The sequence below is a fragment of the Coffea arabica genome, chromosome 3c (genome assembly GCF_036785885.1).
Source record: "Coffea arabica cultivar ET-39 chromosome 3c, Coffea Arabica ET-39 HiFi, whole genome shotgun sequence".
In the NCBI taxonomy this organism is placed as follows: domain Eukaryota; kingdom Viridiplantae; phylum Streptophyta; class Magnoliopsida; order Gentianales; family Rubiaceae; genus Coffea; species Coffea arabica.
Genome location: NC_092314.1, coordinates 42,147,192 through 42,173,260, shown reverse-complemented (window position 1 = coordinate 42,173,260; position 26,069 = coordinate 42,147,192). Strand labels below are relative to the sequence as shown.

The following is a 26,069-nucleotide window of genomic DNA, read 5'->3' as shown; positions in this document are numbered from 1 at the left end:
TTAGCTCTTTCGCATGGTTGTTCTCCATTAATGGAGAACTAACCTCTTAATTCAAGTCAAGGGGACAACTGAAGATTTGGTTCAACAATTACTGTGAGATCTAATTTATTTTAATTGCTTCCTTAATTTATTGGTATTTATATGTTTCCTGCTTTTAATTGCTATAGCTCGTGTGAGTGATTGAATAGATGCGCAATATTTAATTATTCACATAGGCTATTTTGCTAAATAGGGATAATTGAATCCGTAATTGTTCGTTATCTTTATCTCAGTAGCAACTGGCGTAATTGGGTTTATGTCAGGGAAGCATACGATCTAACTTAAACAAACCCTCGTAGCGTGTTTGTTAGTTAGGATTGGGCCTTTCTAATTATTAATGCAATCTAGAAATTAAATCCTACGGTCGTACCTAGGGTTATTTTTGGGTTAGAGAAATAGTTAACGGTCGTACCTTAACTATCGAGAAATTAAGGAAAGGTTGGTTGTTTATCGCGTGCATGACAACTATAACTGGTCTATTAATAAATGTGGAATTATCTGTGAATCAATGATCAGTGCATGAACCATTTCTGAAGTGTACCCTTGGCTAGAGTTTCTCTTAGTTATTTCTTTTAATTAATTATTTTTTACAGTTAATTTATTTAGTTAGCATTTAATCCAAGAACTCCCCATACTTTGGACTCTAGAAGAAACGAATTATCCCCAGTCCCTGTGGATTCGACCCTACTCACCGCTATATACAAAATCTGTATTTTTCTCGAGTAGGTATTTATTATTGCACAGGTTCGGCACCTGTCATTCACCCACTGATGGCAAGGTGTCGTTGGAGTTTTGGCTGGCACACATATTCCAGTATGCCCGCTCAGTGGAGAGCAAATGGCGTATACCAATCGCTACAGAACTCACTTGCAAAATGTCCTAACAGAGTGTAATTTTGACATGAGGTTCAATTACGTGTACGCTGGATGGGAAGGTAGTGCCCATGATACTCCCATTCTAGAATCAACTTTGATGCCGCCGTTCGATTTCCCGATTCTGCCTTTCGGTCATAAGTGGCGATTTAAATGTTTGGCACGCACACACATTATATAGTTAGACTATTAAATTTTGTGCTGACATTTCGTCAACTTATTTTGAACCATAGGCAAGTACTACTTGGTCGATGCAGCGTATAGGAACACTCCGAGTTTCTTACCACCCTTCAAGAATTTTCATGAACGAGATCTAGTCAAACGGTTGTTTAACAATTGACATTTGCAATTTTAGAATGTTATAGAGCGCACTTTTGGAGTATTTAAGGCAAGATTCAAATTCGTCATGGGCCCAGTGCCAAACTTCTATATGAGCACCCAAATCAGTGTGGTAATTACATGTTGTGCGTTACATAATTTTTAAGAATGGCACAGCCTAGGGATGCCCACTTTTGAAGGTTCGAGGATGAGAATCTCCATTTCGAGATACCACCTGAACCCGAAGAAAGGGTACGTATGCAGTCGTTAAATGCTCCTCGAGCAGAGGTTGAGGTATGGAAGGCAGCACGGGATGCAATGGTGGATGAAATGTATGCAGCCCAAGGTCGATGCAGGCGCTAGCTACAAACACCTGAAATATTCTTATAGTATCATCACTATTTAAGGAACTACTGACATAGTCAATCGAACTAAAGTTGATGATCGAAATTGAAGTGGTACCCCGTGATCAGAAACTCCAATGTCGAGCATTTATCACCTAAGTGTGAACCACTTACAAGACTATCTTGATGGGAAAAGGATAAATAAATGTTTTGACTGTTCAAACAATTATTTGAAGTAATTATTCTATTTTGACTGTCCAAACAAGTATTTGAAGTACTTATCCTGTTTTTGCCGTCCAAACAATTATTTAAAGTAATTATTCGCTGTCCTAACACTTATTTGGAACTTTCATTAGTCACAAAAGTCAATTTTGAATACCCCAAATAAATATTCCAAATAATACACTATAATATTCAAGACAATGTCCCACTTGTCTCAACTTTACTCTTGTTCTCAAGACTCACTGGCTCATTACTTCATCAAATTGATAGCAAGCTTGGAAATTGGAGTCGGAGCCACTCTGCTCTTCCTCGTCTCTCAATCTCGCATCTCACATATTCGTAGCTGATAAAATAGAAGAGTATTCACTGGATTTAGAATACACAAGCTTCTTGAGGTAATCATTGCTCCCTTCACCAAATTTGAAGTTAAACTTTTTAAAAAGTAGGATATATTGTGTTTTTACCTTAGGAAAACAATCACAAAATTGATAGGAGAAATCTATCTTATAATTGTCTTCACATTTTTTACAATTTTACGTCTCTAAGATTCATGATAAAGCTATTTTTGCAACATGGTTTATAAGTTGTCGAACATTTCAAAGTTGTACTTAAGACTAACCTTGAAACTAGAAAAGACTCATCTCATCCTGTAGCTTCCATCTTTGATATTGCTGTAAAATACCTTTACTGAAGAACATTTGGTGTCTCAATATTTTTGTGCCGTAGAAGCAAATTCTATTGAACTGATTGAGTATTTGAACGATAACCAACATGTATGGATGTGAACGTTTTGTAGATGAGGCAATGCCTTGTTTTGTCACACCATAATTTTCATTCCTTTTTTTAATAATTTTTATTTTCTTTCTTTGAAGACTATTTTCCAATCTTTGCATGCTTTGATGTTTGTAATTTTGGAGAAATGTATGGTGTTTAGTAGATTGGCTAACTGAGTGGGAAAATATTTTGTGTCTCTGGCTAATATGTAGACAAAATCTTCATACGCATAATGTGTACGTGTAAATTTCTAAAACATAATTTGTAAATGAGAGATCTTCATTTTGGTTTTGTTTCTTTTGTTTTCCTCTGCCTGGTACTTTGGACTTGTAATGCATAAGAAATTGGTGATTCTTTATTTTACTACTATTGATAGTTAGTGTTATTAGCTATACTAAACTCCAAAGGACTACTTATCTGGTGAAATGAGCTTGTAAGATTGTGATGTTCATCTTAGTGCTTTCTTGCATTTTGCCATGTATATTTGATCGAACAGGTAGACATATACTTATTGATCAGAGAGATTGATCTATAGTAGAAAAATTTGGAGATGATGGGTGCTGTATTCGAATGCATAGAGTTCCTAACAAAAAAAGTCACAGCTGGTGCTGGTTCTTCAAGCTTGGATCGCCTTCAATCTGCACTGAAGGGCATAAAGTATCCCTCGGAGATCCTATCAAAAGTCACAAATGATTGGGATTTTTTGAGAAAACTTTGGGAATCCGCTCATAAGGGGAATGATGCTTCTACAGATGACGAGAAGAAAAATCGGCACATCTGCCTCAAGATTGAAGCTACAGCTGAGGAGATTGTCCAGGAACTTATTCGTTTCCGTGAAGAAAAGATGGTCGATGATCACCGGGTAAAAGATGTAGAATTCCTAAACGAATTAGCCCTTGATTGTGGAAGAAAAGCACAGAGCTTGATTGCTGAAGTTGAAGAAGCTCTTGACCATTTGTACTTGATGTGGTCAAGAGGCGGAGGCAGCAGCATCAGTAGCAACTCATTTGTATTTGATCTCTCCTTTTGCATACATTTACTACAATATGTACGATCAACTGTGTCCACAATCGAGATTATGGCAGCTAATCACTGGGGTTATGAAGATTCTAGTCTAAAGATCCAATTCCATTCCTTCCATCGTAATGTAATTTACATCAAAGATTACCTTGTTTCATTATCATCAGGAGCAACAACAGATGTACTACGACATACTCATCCTTGTTATCATGCTCGTGGACTGCCTAGTTTTGATGCTTGCGTAGGCCATGTTATATCCCTCGCCCTACGAATTGCAAATCGATGTAGTGATTGCTGGTTAAACTGCAAGACAGGCCAAATCCAAGTGATGGAAAGAGAGCTGATTGAGTTCCTGGTGAATTTGCAGAGTGAAATTCATCCTAGTAATCCCAAATTCATGGGTTTCCATCTCAATTTCCTTATGGCTCTCTGCTCTGCTAAGAAGTTTGCATTGGAGGATCTTCTGCCGAGGTTTTGCCACTATCTCTTCCTTCATGAAGACGGATATTTTCGAGCCCAGGTATTCTGGCTATTACAACTTTTTCTCTACACCATTTCTATACTAGATGATGAGGACACAGCACACAGATTCATTCCAGAAATTCTTGCAGTGCTAGTAGAGTTGGCATCTATATTCAAGTTAACTGGTCGTAATGGGAGAAAACTAGATAACTCACCTCGCTGTTCTGAGTTACTTACAAAGATTTGTCTTCTCGAGGCAGAGCTTTTCCTTGTGGTGCAAATCCATAGCATGAAAAGCCATACAAACACTTCTTCTCTTTCCTCTGGTATGCTTCCCAATTCAGTGATGCATGACTGTAGACAAATCCCCAAGAGTCTGCGCATATATTCTGGGAAGTTGCCCCAAGAAACGAGATTAGATAGGCAAAAGTTGGTGGCACTGATTGAATCAGCATTCGAGGAGGAAAAATTTCTTTTTGAGTCATCTAGGCGCAAGGAAATCACAGCGTCAGCAGCAAAAAACTCACTTCTGCGACTTCGTTTTAAGATTGTGATTTTCAAGGGAAAGTCATTTCTGACAGAGCTATTGCTTGTGAAGAGCAAGAATGATGGAAGGCATATGACTCATTGGGAAGATCAAATCAAAGTCCACCTTCGGAAGCTTGAGTACATCACACTAATTCTGTCAGATGAGAGAGTCAGGGAAAAAGAGGACATATTAAGAGCAATTGGAGAATCTTTTATGAGGCTGACATGTTTCTCTTACTATTTCCTTAACACACAAGATGAAATGACCAACCTTTCATATTCTGAGCAGTTAGATAATGTGGTGCATTTGATCAAGGCAAAGCTCACAGATATTATTCCTCAATTTCCAAAGTTAAATTTCCCCAAGGCTTCTAATTTGGAGTTGTTTGATTTTCTTTGTAGAAGGCTTGGGGAATTTCTAAGACATGATCCCGCCTCAACCACGCTGGTGAAGCACCATGTTGAAGAGATTCAAATATATCTCAAGTCATTGAGGTCTTTTTTGGAGAATGTTTCAGAGTTAGACATTGAGAAGCATCCAGAGCTAGAAGATCTTCTTGATCGAGTCACTAATTCAGCATATAAAGTGGAGTACATTGTTGATTCAAGTGAGGTTGATGCTCAATCGCAGGTATTCTTTTGGTTCAGTGATATGGTAGAGGAGTTAAGACTTCTTAGCAAGAAGGCCAGGGGAATTCAATTGACAACCCCTGACACGGAAGTCCAAAATTCCACGAATGTCACCCAGGTTGTACTTGACAGGTTATCAAGAAACAGTACACCAGAAATCAATGAAATTGTGGTGGATCTCAGCAACAGAGGAAATGAAATTCTCAACCAGCTTATTGGAGGATCTCCCCAACTAGATATCGTTGCTATTGTTGGAATGCCCGGTTTAGGTAAGACAACATTGGCGAGGAAAGTGTATGACAGCAAGCGTGTCAGATATTACTTCCATTGCCGTGCATGGTGCACTGTTTCCCATGTATACAAGAAAAGGAGACTATTGATTGAGATTCTAAAAGGTGTTCACGGGCTTATGGAAGAGATTCATCAAATGAATGATGAAGAGCTCGAGTCCAAATTGAAAAAGTGCCTGCTGAGAAACAAGTATCTCATAGTTGTGGATGATGTTTGGGATGTTGAATTTTGGAATGATTTGAAAAAATCATTCCCAGATGATAGAAACGGAAGTAGAATTTTGTTGACAAGTCGCCTCCATCAAGTGGCCTTGGAAATTAAACCAGAAAGGGATCCTCTTTCTCCTTGCCTTTTTTCACACGAGGAAAGTTGGAAGCTGTTAGAAAAGAAGGTGTTCAAAGAGGAACGTTGCTCTGAGGAGTTGTTGGCAGTGGGACAGGAAATTGCTCTCCTCTGTCAAGGATTGCCTCTTGCAGTTGTAGCTGTAGCGGGTATACTGAAAAAGACAGAAAAGAGCCAAATTTCATGGAAAAGAATAGCGGACAGCTTCAGCTTACAGAACATCGATAACCCAGAAGCTCAGTGCAAGGAAGTCTTAGAACTCAGCTACAAAAACCTGCCGGAATATCTAAAGCCATGCTTTCTCTATCTTGGAGTTCTTAATAGAGACAGAGACATTCATGTTATTAAGCTGATACGGTTTTGGCTTGCGGAAGGTTTCATACCACAAACTCAGAAAAAGAGCTATGAGGATGTAGCAGAGAATTTCTTGATGGACTTGATTGACAGAAGCTTGGTGACAATCTCCCAAAGAAGGTCCAACAAGAAGGTCAAAACATGTAGGCTTCATGACCTCGTAGGCTCGTACTTGATTTCTGTAAGTCAAAAACCAAAGAGACCAACTTCTTTCAGCTGGTCACCAGGTTGGATCATCCATATGTTTCTTTTCCCAGTTCTGATTATGGTTTCGAATTTGACTTTTATTGTCATTCATCTCCTGCATCATTTGCATCCTATCGGTTGGCTATATCTTTGAAGCGAAACCACTTTGTTGAATCAAAACCTTCTGGCTTGGCCACCCGTTCTTTGGTGTTCTTTGCATCAACAGATTCCGAACCTAGATGCCCTTATGACATTTCATTCATTTGCCACAACTTCAAATTGCTTAGGGTGTTGGATTTGGAATGCATCAATTTGGGTGTGTCTTTTCCTGTTGAAATCGAACTGCTTCGCCACTTGACATACTTAGCAGTTGGGGGCTACATACGATCTATTCCACATTCGATAGCCAGCCTCAGGAAATTGGAAACTCTTATTGTGAAGGGATTAAGTGGTAAGATCATCTTACCAAATACTATCTGGCGCATGACGTGTTTAAGGCATCTTCATGTCAATGTTCATGTTGCCTTCGACTCAGATGAAGAAGAATCTGTTGATAGCTCTGCATTAGCAAATTTGGTCAGCTTTTCCTGCCCATCTCTTTCTTGTGGTGTGGATGCAGAAAGAATAATTAAGAGGCTTCCAAATCTTTGCAAATTAAGTTGCATATTTTATGAATCACAAGATTCTTCCACCAGTTGCAATCGGTTTCCAAGGTTGAAGTTTCTGTCTCATTTAGAGTCCCTCAAGGTCTTTTACTACGGGAACCCTCTTCACAATGCCGAGTTTGATCTGCCATTGAGTTTAAAGGAATTGACTCTATCACGCTTCCGCCTATCATGGACTCGTATCTCTGCAATTGGCACTCTACCAAACTTGGAAGTTCTCAAGTTACTTTCCGGTGCCTTTGTGGGGCGAACATGGGACACGATGGAAGGCGAGTTCCAGAAACTCAAGTTCTTGAGCTTAGACACACTGGACATAGCTGAATGGAATGCCTCTTATGACCATCTCCCCAAACTTGAGAGACTTGTCTTGCGAAATTGCAAAGACCTTGAGAAAATCCCGGAAGATCTTTCTGACATAACTTCATTGGAAACAATTGAAGTGCATTGGTGTGGACCATCTGTGGAAGAGTCGGCAATTGAGATTGGGAAAGCAACCGGGGACATCAAAGTCCTTATCACGAGTTCACATTTGAGATCATGAGCATAAGTAACTTGAATTGCGTTACTGTATTCTTCCACTCACTTGAAAGTCTATTGATGAAAATCCAGCTACTTACCCAATAGCCCTACTCAATACTGTTAATTGCTAATCCAGAGCTGAACACTCGTAGCTTCTTTGTCTAGTACTTTGGTGTAGTCAATGATGTTTGAATCTAGTCCCTGTGAGGACCTTTCTTTGCCTTTGTTCTGGGTTAAATTTTTTAAAACTCCTGATTTAAATATTCCGGGGAATTGGTGCTCACAGAAAGAAGGCCGAAGTCTTTTATTTGAAGGGTCAGCTGGAACTTTTAGATGTTTTCATTCACCACAAAATATTTAGCTGTACTGAACACTGATCATTGTTGTACAAAGATTTTTCCTTTAGGCCAAAACTTATTTTGAACACTTATCTTTTGGACTATCATTTTTTGCTAGCCTAATCAAATGAGCATATAACCCCTAAAACAATGCAAATTGTAACATTTTCTTTTTAAAAGGAATCAAATACGACAAAGAGAAAAGTCGAACAATAGGGACCCTCTTTCGCTGCAGCAAAATTGTATACTGTCTTACCATTTTGTCTTCAAGTCAAAGTTGTTATAATGTGTTTTTTTGCCCCCTCTTTTGGTCATTTGATTATGCGTTTAACCAGCTTTTAGCAGAAAGAATTGTTGATTGGAGGGACAAGACTTAGAGTAATGGAAATAGCTTTTTCAATAGAACTTGAATTATTTGTTTAATATGTGATTCCTACAACTACTCCACTTGAATTTTACATGTAATTTTATCGCACTTGACTTATTTAATTTGTATGTAGAAATTATAGATGAAATATCATGAAAAATTAAAACATGGATCTTTTCAAAGTAAATTTGATGTTCTTTCAATCTCTTTCAATATTGATTTCTCATTGAATATTACTGATCTAAGTCTTGAATGCATTATTATCTCATTAACAGAAAAAAAGGCCTAGTATTATTCATTTTACATTGAAAGAAAAATTTTAGAGAACAAAGAATGAAGAAAACCATGCAAAAGAAGAAGAATACAAAAAAGAATGGATAACTTTTTTTTATATATACTATCAGTGTAAAGATTTTTTTTTTTACACAAGAAAATTCAGTTCAAATCACATAACATGAATTCAAAAAATTCAAATCATGTAAATGTGGCATGCATTCAAGGCCGTTAGTGTAAAAAAAGCACTACACTGTCAGTGTATAAAAAATTAATTTAAAAAAGAATATATAAACAAAAGAGTTAGATAAAAACAATAGTAATTTGCATAGCTAGAGGGAGTTAAAATTTACCTAGAAAAGAGCATGTCATCACAATGGAAGGAAGGCAATTAAACAATAACTGATTTGGTGCAGTGAAATTCATCCTATTTATCCCAAATTCATGGGTTTCCATCTCAATTTCCTTTTGGCTCTCCACTGTGCTGAGATGGTTGCGATTAAGGATTTGCTGGGGAGTTTTTGTGAAGATATCTACCATTTAAAGTACCGATTCTGTCTTCCCTTCTATATATCGCACCAAAAAGAAAAAAAAAACTTAACACAAATAACCACAGAAATGTGGCATTCAATCAACTAAAATCATAAGATAATAGCAACAAATGGGTAGGTTTAACTTCCTAAAATAAACAAACGAGAAAATTTGTAAGTCAAATTTAATATATTACGTTGACCATCTATAATACCAAGAATAGAAAAACTAATTATGCATATACAATCCACGGCTAATTATTGATTATAGAATAAATTCATTAAATAACATCAACATACCGGCTAGAAATTTGGCTACAAATTAGAGAAAAAAAAGAGGAGAAAAGAATAGAAGCGATTTATAACTTTCGGCACAAGTTATAAAATTGTTAAGTGGCAAGCTATCCTTGACTTTAAGCATGTTCATTTTTGACAAATTGCTATACTGATATCTTCATGAAAAAGAGGGACATTGTTGTGCTAATAATTCTATGTTCGTGCTTAGTTCATGAGCTGTTTAAAAGAATCTCATGTGGATCTATTTTTCTTTTGGAAGTTAATTAATACCACAACATGCACTTATTTTTCCAAAACCAAAATATATACTTAGCTGTATATACAGAAGAGGGGTGATTTGTTTTCTTTATTTCCTTTTTTTTTCCTTTGTTAACAACAGAAAGTGATGATTTTATATCAAGATTTGTCTTTAAAACTCATATTCCTGGATTCCGTAATTGGTTGCAAGTCAGCCTGTTCTAGAGATATAATGAGCATTGAATGCTAGAATTTTCGTACTCAATCAGATGAATTCCTAGCTAATATAATTTGGTATTTCAAAAATACTCAATCAAAACAGACTTTCTTTCTCAAATAGAATAATAGAATAGTATGACAATCCAGTGACAGAGTTGGTAGCCACCACCAACACATTAAAACTTGGTGGCGTGGGAGGCAAGGTTTGCCATAATTAAATGTGACCTTGCTTAAAAAAAATCTCAGTCATCTTCGGATTACCCCAGGACTACTTTAGGCCCTCCCCTCCCATAGAGTAGAAAAAAAAAAAAAAAATCCAGTGACAGAGTTAGGACTTAGGACTCCAAGGTTAGAGGGCAATAATCACTTTAGGACACAATGCACTGTCTTCGAAAGCTAGGTTTTCTTACATACTACAAAATTTTTCAGAGCATGTAAATAACCAATACAAAGGTTTTGTCAATGTTTTCAAAATTGTAATGAGTTTCAACAACAATGATAATGTTGAAACAATGATGCCATTAGAGTTTTTGTGGACTAGACAATTATAGTTCTTGGTACACGAATTCAAATGCAAATTATTCACTCATTCTTATATCCCAAGTTTTAAGGTCCTTTATTTTATTTTTTTGGTTTTAAACAACAGATAATATCCTTTGGATAATTTATAAAATATTTGACTAAGTTTCATGCAAATCAAAGTCTATTCTACAAAGTTTTCCATATTATTGGCTTTTGCATAATTTATAAAATTTCAATCACTATCCTTTGTTGAATATTAAACAATGATTTTCAAGTGAGAGAAAAATTATTAAGTTATGAATATTTCCCAAAAAAAAAAAAAAGCATCTAAAATTCATCTAGTTTCATTCAAAACCTTTAGTCTATAAACTCATGGATCTTAAAAGTCATGATAAGATATAAATCACAACTATAAGATTCCACCAACAACTTAACTGTTTATCGGCATTTATGCATGAAACCAAATTACATGTAAAATTGAACAAATAGGCCATGACCACTAGTGATTTTAGTGGCAAGAAAAAACTTAATAAACAGATCTAAGAAAAGTCACCAAAAGCAATAAGTTAAATCTCACAAATAAGCCAGTCAAGTAGATTTAATTTTATAATTTTGTTCACGGCAATATAATTTTGAAACAAAGATAGATTAAAGTACATATGCATGAGCAACTTGAGAAGAAAACAATAAAATTCTCATCCTTTAGAACAAATTCCAATTCCACGAGCCACTTGCTCCAGTCACGAGCGGTACCCTTGTACTACTACAGTACTACTAAACTTTTTGTCTTAAACCTTTAGTCAATGCCAATGCACCTTATATATAACACTATCTATCTCAAAGTCTTTAATAAGGAACTTGAAATTTCTTTCAATTACTTAATTATTAATAGATAAGTTACAAAGGCTTCTCAACATCCATGTTTTCATTAACTTATAAGGCATGAAGGCTTCACTACTTTATCCATGTTTTCCTTCTTAGTTTTGTAGATAAGTTAGAGACTATTAAATTAATTAACTCTTCTGAAAACCAGTACTACTGAAATTAAAACTTTTTTATGTCTAGCATATCATTACAAAAGAAACTTACAAGACATATTTCATGTTTCTCTAGTCTTTAATTTTAGTACTTAATTCATACCCATCACATTACTGATATTAGTTCTCATTATATCAATTCTTTACTTTATTTCATTTCTGCTAACAATTGGTCTTCTATTAATCTAATTTAATGACTATTAGTAACAAAAGAGTCATCACTATCCATATAATATTAAAGAAAATGTATAGCCCTTCCACTTACTTAAAAAAATAGCTGTTGTGTTTCTACAAAAATGAGAAATAATTCCAAAACATGGCAAATTCAAGCTAATATATCTAAAATATAAACCCAAAAATAGGGGATGTCACAAGTCTTGGGTTCAAATCCCTTCTTCTTCTTTTTTCCCTTTATTAAGTTTCATCCCTTCTCTGTTAAAAATAAAATTTAAAAAGTGCAAGGAAAATGTTAATGCTTAAAGCACTTTTTTTCAACAGAAAAAAATACTTGGGCCCAAGAAATCACATATTACACATTCTAAACAAAGAAGAAAACTATTAGCTAAGGTATAGCATGAAAACAAATGAAACTAATCCACTACAACTGGGTAAGGTGGTAGGTATTGGGTACAATTCAATTAAAGTTACTAATAGGAGAAGGGTCATTTTAAGCTAATACGTAGCTGTTCTCAACTACTAATAAGTGCTGATATCGAGATAGTGAGACCAATATAATAACGCATTAAAGTAATGAAATCCAGCTGCTAGATAGTAGATACTGGAAATAAATTATGAATCCAAAGTCTTTTTTTTTTTTCTGATAGGAGTCCAAAGTCTTCATTTCCAATGCGCATTGTCAGATTTAAACTTAAGGGTAAGTAAAATGCAAGCATCAATTCACATGGCTGACACAGCATTTGCGTATTAAATATTTATCTGAATGACTGGTCAGACATCAATAGTTTTAAGCATAATTCATAGCGCGTTACTCGTAAATCTGCCAATAAAGGCATTTTAAATCACCAGTCAGACTTTTATAAACTAAAGCCACTACATGTTGGTTTAATTAGTAAATACAGAACAATGATTTTGAGAACATGTTGATTGATGTTTTCTACAAATATATAGAATCAATCGTAATAATAAATTCATTTGGAGTATTTCGGCAGTTAAACTCACAAGAATGGATTAATTTTTTAACTTTAATTATTCTAGAAAAAAAGGGAACTCAAATTCAAGGGATTTTTTTATTACTAGCTAAGAAATAAATTAAATAATCAAAAGAATGAAAATAAATTGGAAGAAATAGTTGGCAAGAAATAAGGGCTCCATGTGGATTAGGTGGAGAGCGGTTTTCAAAAATTGTAGTGTAGCATTGTATGTGAAAAAACTTGTCCCTGTAGCAAAATTTAAAATTGTATTGAGATATTTCTAAAAAAATTTTAAAACTCCCTACACCTTGACCTACTAGCCGCCACCTCCACCTACCACTACCATTATCATCCCCTTCTTTTTGGGGATGAGAAGGGGGCATGGGAGGGGAGGGGAGGGGATGCTAGGGAGGGTAGATGAGAAGAGGAGAAGGGAAGAGAGAGAAGAAATGAGGAGGAGGCAGGAAGGGAAGGAAGGAGAGAGGAGAAGTAGTGATGGTGGCAATGATGGGTGGTGGGTGGTAGTGTGTGGTGGTGGTGGGTGATGAGTGAAAAGAAAAAAAGAGAAGAGGCAGGATTTTTTTTATTAAGTGTATTTGAAAAACTTGGAACATTTTTTTATTTTAGGGTGTTTTTTAGTAGGGTTTATCGGATTTTGTTCCAAAATTTGAATTAATTATTCGAATATTCTTTTAACATACCAATAACATATCACACAAAAGTAATTTAGATTATCTCTTAATACATTTAAATTGTATCTAATTAAATCTCACATTTTCTCGAGATTACAAATATTCAATTAAACTTGTTAAAATCTTAATTGATTTACTAAACCATATAAACCCTAAATTACTAAGTATATTTATCTATTCAGTGCCTGATTATATAGCTCTTCTCTATTCATACAAATCCTAAAAGCAAGTCTGTGGTGATCAAGTATAAACATGCAATTAAAACAAGATAGATAAATTAAGACAAAAGTCAAGAATTTAACTAGAATAATTATTCCATACTCCTTCACAATACCTTAACCCTATAATTAAACTAGTTCAACATAGTTATGAATAACACTAAGAATTTAAGGATTAAATACATGAGTGAAGACGAGTAGACAAAACTTCTCAAGTTTAGCCGCTCGAATCTCCATTTTGATCGCTCAATGATTCTTGACCGAGAAAAAGTTATAAAAATATGAACTAAAGACTTGCCTAGTGTTTTTTTTCTTTTTTTTTTTTCTTTTTTCTCTCCCTAAATACGTTCTAAACAAGCCCTATTTATAGCTTCTTAAATCTGCAGTTGAAATATAGCAAGATTAGGTCTTGAAAAGCAGCCAAAAGTTGAGTCCAAAGTATATATCTGCCAATCTCCGGTGCAATAACCGGTGCAATGTCTGGCACCTGTCATCGTCTTACGTGAAATAGTGAAAAACTCTAGAAAATGTCCAGCCGAAGGTGCGGCTTAAAGTTCGGGCCTGGACACCATCTGATGTCTATGGAATCCTTCATTTTTAGTCCATTTCTTAATCAATCACGTAATTTTACCTACATAAATATTCAAATTAGATCGTTTCTATTTAAATTATGTGCAAATGTCACAAATACCTAACAATTTACACTTGTAAAACTATTTAAATTCACAGTCTATCACGTGTCATGACCGTGATTATAAGTCTGAATAGAAATCGTACAAACTTTTATTTTAACAAAAAGAAAAAAGAAAAAAAGACTTCTATTTTAACGAAAAAAAAAAGAAAAAGGACTTTAACGTGCTGACAATCAATTCTTAGGCCGAATTCTTCAAATCCACAAAGTCAATTCAAAGGGGTGGGATAATAATAGCATATTCACTATAGTTCTCTGGCCTTGGGTGAATAGATAAAATATACAAGTACGGACAAAAACTGCAGAAGGTGGTTTTTGCGTACTTTTATATAAAAAAAGCCAAATTTTTAAGTGTAGGAAATGCAAAAAAGTTTTTGATTGGAGAGATTACTGGTTAGAAAATTTTGGAGATGATGGCCTGTGCTGTTCGTGATGGTTCTTGAAGTTTGAATCGCCTTGATTCTGCATTGGAAAACTTAAAAGTAAAAGATTGGGAGCTTTTGAGAAAACTTTGGGAATCCGGTCATAAGGGGAGTGATCATGCCCCTACAGATGAGGGGAAGAAGAAAAGATCACGGGCAGGAACGCTTGCAGGTGCAATCGTTTCTAACGGTTTTATATATTTTGCATATCGCGTAATTTTATTTGTATAATGTGTAATTTTAGAATAAATTTTTGTGGATCCCACACATATTGTTAAAAATAAGGTACAAGAAGTGATTTGAACCGTACATTTTTTTAAGCCAAATCCTGACCGTGCACTGTTCAGAAACGATGCTTCTGATGACCGTCCCTGCCCCGTCTCCAAGAAAAACATGGACTTCTGCCTCAAGATTGAAGCTGGAGCTGAGGAGATGGAACTTCTACGTTTCTTTTACTTAGCTTAGTAATAAAACCAAGAGAAATGATTAGTGGTGAATAGCAAATATATAGTGGCTAAAAACAATCATATTGAGAGATTATCAATCTGTGGCAATTGTTCAAGCAATGATCGGCTTTTCTTTTTTTTTTTTTAAGAAGAAAATGAAATCTCATGGTTGCGATTGTTGAATTATTAAATGACTTTTTCCTAAAGACAAGAAAATGAAATCTTATGACAAATATAGTTTGAATTTTGAATAATTTTCATTATTATGAATTTAAGATAATTTTTTTGGTTAATGTTGATTTCCATTTTCATTTCCTTCAAAAAAATTTGTAATCCAAACAAAGGAATTAATTTTTATGGAATTCTTCCCATTTCCTTAACAGTTTCCTTCTTAACCAAACTAGAGAAAGAATTAGGGTCCTGAAAGTAATTTCACATTTCATTCCCTCACTGGTTTTTTGGAACCAAACAGGGCCTAAACTTATCGTAATTTTTTCCAAGCATTGTATATTTCTGTTTTTTGTTTTTCCCTTTGTTGGTTTTGACCGGGAATTGGGGAAGAAAGAATATTGGAGAGTGACCATTATTTTGCTAATTATCCATACCAAACTTTATCTATGTTTATTTCTCTCATTATTGGAAAAAAATTGCACTTTTAAGTGCCAATGCTTGAAACGTGGAATTCGTCTCTAAGTTTTAGTTAAAATATATTTCATCCTCGTAGTTTCATAATTTTGATCAATTGAGGGCAACTGAAGGACTACTAAGCAATTCGGAAAAAACTTCTTCAAATGACTGGCATATCACGTTAGAAATTGCATTATTAACACTTAACTTAGCCATTGATCAAGTTATGGAAGCAATACCATGATTTGGGACTAATCTATTATTAAAACTCTTTCTTTTCGAGTGATATTTTTCTTCGATAGCCAGTAACAAAGTCATTTCTTTTTACATCTTCTTTTTTTTTTTTTTTTTTCTTTTTGATCTTCTTGTTTGATTCATAATTGAGAAGAGAGTCGTGGTGGTTCGAAACTTTTTAGGGCTTTTTATAGCTAAGAAGGGGGAAAGCAAATTAAGAAATTGATTTTTCAGGGTTTTGACAAAAACCAAAATTTTCTTGTACCAATAAGATGTTGGTGAAGTGATGACATTCAATTCAAATTGATCAACACAAGTATCGTGCTGTTTGCATTTGAACCTGTTTATGCTTCTTTGTTATTACAGGAACATGAAAGTAGCTCAAATTGAAAAGGTTCAGATTGCCTTTAAAAGAACTAGCTCAAATGTATATATTAAAAAAAAAATAAAAAGAATAATCTTAGGAGTTTCACGCACAAAAACTATAGCAAAGCACGACAGATGGAATTGAAATGAAGCGATGTAACACGAAAAAGATTTTACAAGTGAATTTATGTTAAAAAAATATCAATGACAATTTCAAAGTGCAATCCAAATGCTAAGTTCTTCACATGATTGAAAAAAACTTTCTTGGCTAGCTAATGCTCAGAATTAGCACTTGATGAAACTTCATCACAATTTCAAGAACCAATTTAAAGTCTAAAATACTGTCATGAGTCATCAAGTCCAACTACGTGATGTTTCCTAGCTCTTAGAAAAATGCAATATGGCATCAGGAGGTGTTTACTAAGGATGGGTCGTTCGCCACTGATGGACTTTCTGATCCAACCTAAAAGTCCATAATTAGTATCAAGATGGAGAAATTAATATAATACTACGGGAAAATAACATCACAATTAAACTATGAAAGTGCAAGTTGTGCATGTGCTAAAAATATATATGTTTTAGACTGAATACAACATTCATCAACTCAGATCTGGTTTCGAAACTAAGTTATTGATCTACAGAAGAAAAATTTGGAGATGATTTCTTCTGCCGCTTGTGCTAGTTCTTCAAGCTTGGATCGCCTTGATTCTGCACTGAATGGCATAAAGCATCGCTCGGTCATCCTAAAAAAAGTCACAAATGATTGTGAATTTTTACGAGAACTTTGGGAATCCGCTCATAAGGGGAGTGATCAGGCCGCTACAGATGAAGGGAAGAAGAGTATGCACTTCTGCCTCAAGATTGAAGCTACAGCTGAGGAGATCGCCCAGGAACTTATTCGTTTCCGTGAAGAAAAGATGGTGGATGATCACCAGGTAAAAGATGAAGAATTCCTAAACGAACTAGCCCATCATTGTGGAACAAAAACTGCAGGCTTGATTTCTCAAGTTGAAGAAGCACTTGATCATTCGCACTTGATGTGGTCAAGAGGCAGAGGAGGCAGCAGCAGCAGCAGCTCATTTGTACTTGATGACGACTTTTGCAGATGTTTACTACTATATGTGCGATCAACTGTGTCCACAATCAGGACTACGGCAGTTAATCACTGGGGCTATGAAGATTCTCGTGTAAAGATCCATTTTCTATCCTTGTATGATAATGCATTGCGCATCGTAGGTTTCCTTCTTTCATCATTATCAGGAGCAACAACAGATGATGTACAACAACATGTTCATCATCGTGGACTGCCTAGTATTGATGCTTGTGTTGGCCATGTTTTGTCCCTGGTCCTACGAATTGCAAACCGGTGTAGTGATTACTGGTTAAATTTCAAGGCAGGCCGAATCCATGTGGTGAAAAGTGAGCTGATTGAGTTCCTGATGGATATGCAAAGTGAAACTCATCCTAGTAATCCCGAAATCATGGGTTTCCTTCTCAAATTCCTTATGGCTCTCTGCTGTACTAGGCTATTTGCGTTGAAGAATTTTCTGCCGAGGTTTTGCCGCTATATCTTCTTGGATGAATATGGACATTTTCAAGATGAGGTGTCTTCCCTATTACAACTTTTTCTCTGCACAACTTCAATACTAGATGATGAGGATACGACACGAAGTTTCATTCCAGAAATGCAGGCTGTGCTTGTACAGACAACATCTCTATTCGAGTCAAAAGGTCGAATGGTGAATGAAATAGACATCTCACCTAGGGGTTCTGAGTTACTTACAAAGATTTATCTTCTCAAGGCAGAGCTTTTCCTTGTGGCGCAAATCCATACCATGAAAAGCAATACAAACACTCCTTCCTCGAGTATGCTTCCCGATTTTGATGATATCATGGACAACTGCAGACAAATTCCCAAAACACTGCAAAGATATTCCGAGAAGTTGCCCACAGAAACCAGAATAGATAGGGAAAAGTTGTTGGCACTGATTGAATCAACATTTGAGGAGGAAAAATCTCTTTTTGAGTCATCTAGGCGCAAGGAAATCACAGCATCCGCGGCAAAAAACTCACTTCTGCGACTTCATTTTAAGATTGTGATTTTCAAAGGAGAGTCGTTTCTGACGGAGATATTACTTCTGAAGAGCAGGGATGATGATAGTCTTATGGCTCGTGAAAAAGATCACATTAAACTCCTCCTTCTGAAGCTTGAGTATATCACATTAATTCCCTCTGATGAGATAATTAAGGACAGAGAGGAGGTTTTAGGAGCAATTGTAGAGTCTTTTAGGAGGTTGACATATTTCTCTAACTATTTCCCTAACACACAAGAGGAAATGACCAACCTTTCATTGTCTGTGCTGTTAGATAAGGAGATGCATTTGATCAAGGCAAAGCTCACAGATATTATTCCTAAATTTCCAAAGTTTAATTTCCCGAAGACTTCCAAACTGAAGTTCCTTGATTTTCTTTGGAGAAACCTTGGGGAGCTGCTGAAATATAATCCTACATCAACTGTATTGGCGAAGCACCACATGGAAGAGATTCATATACATCTCCAGTCATTGAGGTCTTTTATCAAGAATGTTTCACAGTTGTACATTGAAGAGCATCCAGAGCTAGAAGATCTCATTGATCGAATCACTGAGTCTGCATATAAAGTGGAGTACATAATTGATTCAATTGAGGTTGATGCTCAATGGCAGGATTTCTTCTGGTTGGACAATATGCAGGAGGAGTTAAGACTTCTTACCGAGAAGGCCAGGGTAATTCATTTGACAACCCCTGATGCGGAAGTCCAAGATTCCAAGAATGTCACCGAAGTTTCAGTTGACAGGTTATCAAGAAAGGGAACACCAGTAATTGACGAAATTGTGGTGGATCTCAGTAACAGAGAAAATGAAATTCTCAACCAGCTGACTAGAGGATCCTCAAGGCTGGATATTGTTTTTATTGCTGGAATGCCTGGTTTAGGCAAGACAACGTTGGCAAGGAAGGTGTACAGCAGTCTTAAAGTCATGCGTCACTTCCATCTTCGTGCATGGTGCTCTGTTTCCCAAGAATATGATAAAAGGAGATTGTTGCTCGAAATTCTAACAGGGATTCATGGGCTTACAGAAGAGATTCGCCAAATGAGGGATGAAGATCTCGAAGATAAATTGCGTAAATTGTTACTAAAAAACAAGTATCTCGTAGTTATGGATGACGTTTGGGGTATTGGAGCTTGGAATGACTTGAAAAACTCATTCCCAGATGATGCAAATGGAAGTCGAATTCTGTTCACCAGTCGCCTCCACAGAGTGGCCTTGGAAATTAAACCAGACAGTCCTCCTCTTTCTCTTAGCCTTTTTTCTCACGAGGAAAGTTGGCAGTTGTTAGAAAAGAAGGTATTCAAGGAAGAATGTTGCCCCAATGAGCTGCTGGGAGTCGGAAAGGACATTGCTTGTCACTGTCAAGGATTGCCTCTTGCTGTTGTTGCGGCTGCTGGTATACTGAAAACGACAGAAAAAAGCCAAAATTCGTGGAAAACAATCGCAGATAACTTGAGCTCACAAATAATTGATAATCCCGAAGCTCGGTGCAAAGAAGTCTTAAATCTCAGCTACAAACATTTGCCGGAGTATCTTAAATCATGCTTTCTATATTTGGGAGTTCTTAATGAAGACAGAGATATTCTTGTCAGCAAGCTGATACGGTTTTGGATCGCAGAAGGTTTCATACCAGAAACTAATAAGGGCTTTGAAGATGTGGCCGAGGCTTTCTTGATGGATCTAATTGACAGAAGCTTGGTGATAATCTCCAAAAGAAGATCCAACGGCAAAGTTAGAACATGTCGCCTCCACGATCTTGTCCTTGATTTCTGTAGGTCTCAAACCGAGGATGAGAACTTCTCTCAGCTGATAACCAGGTCTGATAATCCATATGCTTCTTTTCCTAGTACAGATTATGGTTTCGAATTTGATTTTTACCATCATTCATCTCCCGTGTCATTTACATCCTATCGGTTGGCTATATCTTTGAAGAGAAGCCACTTTATTGAATCAAAACCTTCTGGCTTGGCCACCCGTTCCTTGGTTTTCTTTGCTACTACAGATTCAGAACCCAAACGCCCTTATGACATCTCATTCATTTGGCACAACTTCAAATTGCTTAGAGTCTTGGATTTTGAATGCTTCAATTTGGGTATTTCATTTCCAGTAGAAATTGGAATTCTGGTACAATTGAGATATTTAGCAGTTGGAGGCTATTTGAAGTGCATTCCACAGTCGATAGCCAACCTCAGGAAACTGAAAACTCTTATTGTGAAGGGATTAAGTGGTAAGATCATCTTACCAAATACTATCTGGCGCATCACAAGTTTAAGGCATCTTCATGTAAGTCTCCACGTTGCTTTCGACTCGGATGCTGAAGAGCTTGGTGATAGCTCTATATTAGAAAATTTGGTCAGTTTATCCTGCCTATCTCTTTCTTGTGGTGAAGATGCAGAAAGGATTATAAAGAGGCTTCCAAATCTTTGCAAACTGAGTTGCATAGTTTATGAATCACCAGATTCTTCCATGAACTGCAATCATTTTCCGAGATTGAACTGTCTCACTCATTTGGAGTCACTGAAGATATTCTACTATGGAAGCCCTCTTAACAATGGCGAGTTCATCCTCCCTTTGAATCTAAAGAAATTGACTTTATCAAACTTTCGCCTTCCGTGGAGTCATATCTCCACAATTGGGAGACTACCAAACCTGGAAGTCCTCAAGTTACTTTCTGGTGCCTTTGTGGGGAAACTATGGAAAGTGGAAGAAGAGTTTCAGAATCTCAAGTTCTTGAGCTTAGACAGTCTGAACATTACTCAATGGAATGCCTCTTGTGATGATTTTCCCAAGCTTGAAAGACTTGTCATACAAAATTGCAAAGACCTTGAAGAAATTCCGGAGGACTTTGGAAACATATATACATTGGGAATGATTGAAGTGCATTGGTGTGGAAGATCTGCAGAAGAATCTGCAAAGAAGATTGAAGAAGAATATGGAGATATCGAAGTCCTTATTAGGAGTTCAAATTTGAGATCATGAGCATGATTTGGATCACATACTTGTAAGTCTATTTAATGAATTTCTAGCTAGTTATACAATTGCTCCATTCATTTTTTGGATGATATCTCTTGTATTTCTATTTGGTTCAAGACATATAGCTAGTTGAAAACTACTTAATCTGCCGTTTCATAAATTGCTAAGCTATGTAAAATCTGGAAAGGCATTTGCTGTCCTCTTTAAACTCATTGCGTCTTGTTGCCTTAATTCTAGTACTAACTTGGATTTAAACTTGTTAGTACTGTTAATTGCTAATTTTGGAACAGAGCGCTTGTAGCTTCTTAATCTATGATTTGATTTGGTAAATCATGTTTGAATCTTGTCCCTGAGAGCATTTTCTTTGCCTTGTTTTAGGTTCAATTTGTGAAAACTTATCATTTAGATGTTTTGGGGAATTGGTGCTCAAAGGAATGGCGGTTGAGATCTATAACTTGAAGACTCGGCTGGAACTTCAGAGGTTTTTGTGATACAAATATTGAGGCAAATAATAAGAGAAGCAAAGGACAAATGTTTATTTCTTTGTAAAACTCACACAACTTATGACATGAAATTACTCTATTTATAGAGTTTAAACCAACTCCATTAACTATCTCACTAACTCCACTAACTATCCCAATAACTCCACTCACTCCACTAGCAACTCCACTAACTCCACTAAATACTCCACTAATCCCACTAGTTATTCCACTAACTCCAGTAATTAGGTAGCATAAACAAATATGATTAATTAACAACGGTAAATATTTCTAACAATCCCTCCCTTAAACTGAAAGTTTCTCAAACATTCAGTTTAATAGGACTTATCAACTGCACAAACTCCAAGTAACTTCCTTAATTTCTGAAATGTGAATAACTTCAATGGCTTGGTCATTATGTCAGCAATCTGATCTTCACTTTTGTAGTAGAGAAAATCAATTATTCCATCCCTTGTGAGCTCCCTTAGAAAGTGAAACCTAACGTCTATGTGCTTGGTTCTTCCATGTAGAACTGGATTTTTAGAGAGCTTGATGGCAGAACTATTGTCACAATAAATTGTAGTAGCTCCTTCTTGCTGAAAATGCAACTCTTCAAGAATATTCCTTAACCAAATTGCTTGACAGGCACAGGCGGTTGCAGCTACATACTTTGCTTCAGTCGTTGATAACATAACAATTGGTTGCTTTTTTTAACACCATGAAATAGCTGCTGAACCCATCATGAACACATAGACGTACTCTTTCTATCATCAGAATCGCCTGCATAGTCACTGTCAGTAAAACCAAACAAATCTGATTTTTCACCATTCTTATAAAATAATCCATACTCAATGGTTCCCTGCAAGTATCGAAGAATCCTCTTGGCAGCTAGAGGATGTGTCTCCCTTGGACTTTCCATGTATCTACTAATAAGACTTACAGCATGCATAATATCAGGCCTAGTTGCTGTCAAATACATCAACCTTCCCATAATTTGCTTGTAAAGGGTGCTATCAACCCTCTTTCCTCCTGGTTCTTTGATGAGTTTTAAACCCACTTCAACTGGCGTACTAACAGAATTACAATTCGACATTTGAAACCTGTTCAGAATTTCTTGCACATATTTTCTTTGAGAGACAAAAATTCCATCAACAGATTGCACCACTTCAATACCCAAAAAATAATGCATCTTTCCAAGATCAGACATATCAAATTCGGCCATCATAGATTTCTTGAATTTCTCAAACATGGCACTATCATTCCCAGTAAAAATAAGATCATCAACATATAAGCAAACAATCAGCAATTTACCTCCATCTCCATTCTTTATGAAAAGTGTATGCTCATATGGACATTTCTTAAATCCCTCCTTAGAAAAATAAGCATCTATACGACTATACCAAGCACGTGGGGCTTGTTTTAACCCGTATAATGCTTTCTTGAGTTTGTATACCTTATGTTCACTTCCAACCTTCACATAACCAAGAGGTTGATCAATAAATACCTATTCCTGTAAATCACCATGTAGAAATGCTGATTTCACATCCAATTGGAAGATAGGCCATGAATTTTGAGCTGCCAATGCTATCACCATCCTAATCGTGTCATGCCTTGCGACTGGAGCAAAGACTTCTCCATAATCCACCCCAAACTCTTGCTTATAGCCTTTAGCTACCAGACGTGCCTTGTACTTGTCAACTTCTCCATTCTCCTTTAATTTCGTCTTGTACACCCACTTGACACTTATAGATTTTTGTCCTTCTGGAAGATTGGTTAACTCCCAAGTGTTATTTCATTCAATAGTTGCAATTTCTTCATCCATTGCCTTCTGCCACTTCAAATCTTTGACAGCTTCTTCAAAAACTGTAGGATCACAATCAAAAAATAGTGCAAAATATGTAAGCGGGTCTTCAGATTGATCAATTCCAGTTACCTCATAATCAATCATCCATGTAGGTCTTTTTCTAATACGTTGAGGTCGTCCTTCATCTTCTGCTACTGTTTGGGAATTTGATACATTATTTGGACCATTTGATGGAATTTGTTCTGTCAACTGCTGCCTGTTTTCTTCATCAACTCCATCAAAATCAACGGGTATTTGTTGTTTAATAATATTGCTGCTCCATGGCCAAAAATTTTCCTCATCAAAAATTACATCCCGACTGATGACAATTTTCTTGGTGATAGGATTATAAAGCTTATAAGATTTTGACTGATCACTAACACCAAGAAAAATGCATTGCTCCCCTTTGTTGTCTAGTTTTGTCCTCTTTTGCTCTGGAACATGAGCATAGGCAATGCATCCAAAAATTTTGAAGTGATCCACTATTGGTTTCCATCCGCTCCATGCTTCCTCAGGCGTCATATTTTTAACAGCAAGTGTGGGACTTCTGTTCAATATATGAATGCTCCAGTTGACAGCTTCAGGCCAAAATTTTTTTGGAACACCACTTTTTGTCAAAATGCTCCTCACCTTGTTCAATATTGTACGATTCTTCCTCTCTGAAACACCATTCTGCTGCGGCGTATAAGCTGTTGTAAGCTGCTTCAGAATTCCATGCTCCTCACAAAAATTTATAAATTCTTGTGAATTATACTCTCCACCACGATCACTACGAAAAATTTTATGGATTTTCCTGCTTCCTTTTCGACAAGAGTCATGAAATTTTTGAATGTTGAAAATGCTTCCGATTTTTCCTGCAAAAAATAGACCCAAGTTTTTCGACTATAATCATCAGTAAATGTCATAAAATAACGTTTTCCACCATTAGATGACGGATTTATGGGTCCGCATAGATCAGAGTGAACCAGCTCCAAGACATTTTTTGCTCTCCACGATTTTCCTTTTGGAAAGCTATCTCAATGTTGTTTGCCAACAACACACTCTTCACAAACTTCTGAAGGAGTTGTGATTTGAGGTAAACCAGCTACCATATTTTTCTGTTGCAAAGTTTTCAGTCCACCAAAATTCAAATGTCCATAACGAAAATGCCATAACCATGCCACATCTTTCGATTTTGTCGAGAAACATGAATGAGTCAAGTTCTGCAAATAGAGTGGGAACATATGATTTGCCGTCATCTTAACTTGAGCAATTAAGCCCAACTTTGCATCTCGAATCTGACATACACCATCTTTGATTGAAATCTCGTACCCTTTTTCGAGCAACTGACCCACGCTAAGCAAATTTGTCTTTAAGTCTGGAACAAAAAGAACATCAGTAATAGTGTGGGTAGAAGAATTTTCTTTAGCTTGGATAATTACCCTTCCTTTTCCCATAACAGAAATTGTAGAGTTGTCACCAAACTTGACAGTGCTACGGAATGAATCGTCCAATTCAGAGAATGCCTTTTTATCTCCACAAATGTGATTGTTGCAAACGGTGTCTAAATACCATGTGTTTTGTTGAGTTTCTTCACTCATGTGGCACACCATCAAAAGAGACACTTCTTCTTCTTTTTCTGCAAAATTAGTCCTTTCTCCATTTTGTCTATTCAAATTAGTTCGACATTCGGACTGATAATGGCCATACCTATGACATTTGTAGCATTCAACATTGGACTTGTCTGCTGACTTTGGCCTTTGATTTGTTAATGGATAGCCTCCTCGTCCTTTTCTTCTTCCTTGAAATTGATTTTCTTGGTGCTGGTATTGTTGTTGTTGGTTGCCACGATCATTATTTCCTCTACCTCTGCCTCTGCCTCTGCCTCTGCCTCCTCTCCATGTTGAGTGACTTTCTGTTGAAGCCACCAGTGCTTGCTCCCCTTTCTCTTGCTGGTTAATTTTTTGCTCATGAACCAACAACGAACTCTGCAACTCATCAATTGAAATTGCATCAATATCTTTCGATTCCTCTATACAGCATACAACAAAATTAAATTTTGTTGTCATTGATCGAAGAATCTTCTCGACAATGGTGGCGTCCTTCAAATTTTCCCCATGGATCCTCATCTTGTTAGCGATTGCCATCGTTCTTGCAAAATAATCAGTGACCGATTCGCTTGACTTCATGCGTAAAATCTCAAATTCGGTCCGAAGAGCTTGAAGCTGCACCTGCTTCGCCTTTGCATTTCCTTGATACTTTTTCTTCATGGAGTCCCAAATTTGTTTGGAGGTATCTTTGCTAAGAATTGTCTCCAAAATGGCCCGATCAATAGCTTGAAAAAGATAATTTTTGGCTTTAAGATCTTTCAGTTTCAATGCTTCCAACTCCATTTTCTGCACCTCTGACAATATTTCTCTAGCTGTTGGCTCTGCTACTCCAGATTCGACGACCTGCCAATACTCCTTGGAT

General features: G+C 36.4%; 2 protein-coding genes across 2 annotated transcripts; both read left to right on the top strand.

Annotated features, from left to right (window-relative positions):
- Positions 1–2,062: 2,062 nt before the first annotated feature.
- Positions 2,063–7,788, top strand: LOC113735119 (uncharacterized). Its single transcript, XM_027262078.2, has 2 exons — positions 2,063–2,190; positions 3,066–7,788. The coding sequence occupies exon 2, from the start codon at positions 3,120–3,122 to the stop codon at positions 6,534–6,536; it is 3,417 nt and encodes a 1,138-aa protein (XP_027117879.1). The 5' UTR covers positions 2,063–2,190; positions 3,066–3,119; the 3' UTR covers positions 6,537–7,788.
- A 9,101-nt stretch (positions 7,789–16,889) lies between these two features.
- On the top strand, positions 16,890–21,838 carry LOC140037999 (putative late blight resistance protein homolog R1B-17). Its single transcript, XM_072083185.1, has 2 exons — positions 16,890–21,324; positions 21,675–21,838. Exon 1 carries the CDS (start codon positions 16,890–16,892, stop codon positions 21,300–21,302), a length of 4,413 nt encoding a protein of 1,470 aa, XP_071939286.1. The 3' UTR covers positions 21,303–21,324; positions 21,675–21,838.
- Positions 21,839–26,069: the final 4,231 nt, after the last annotated feature.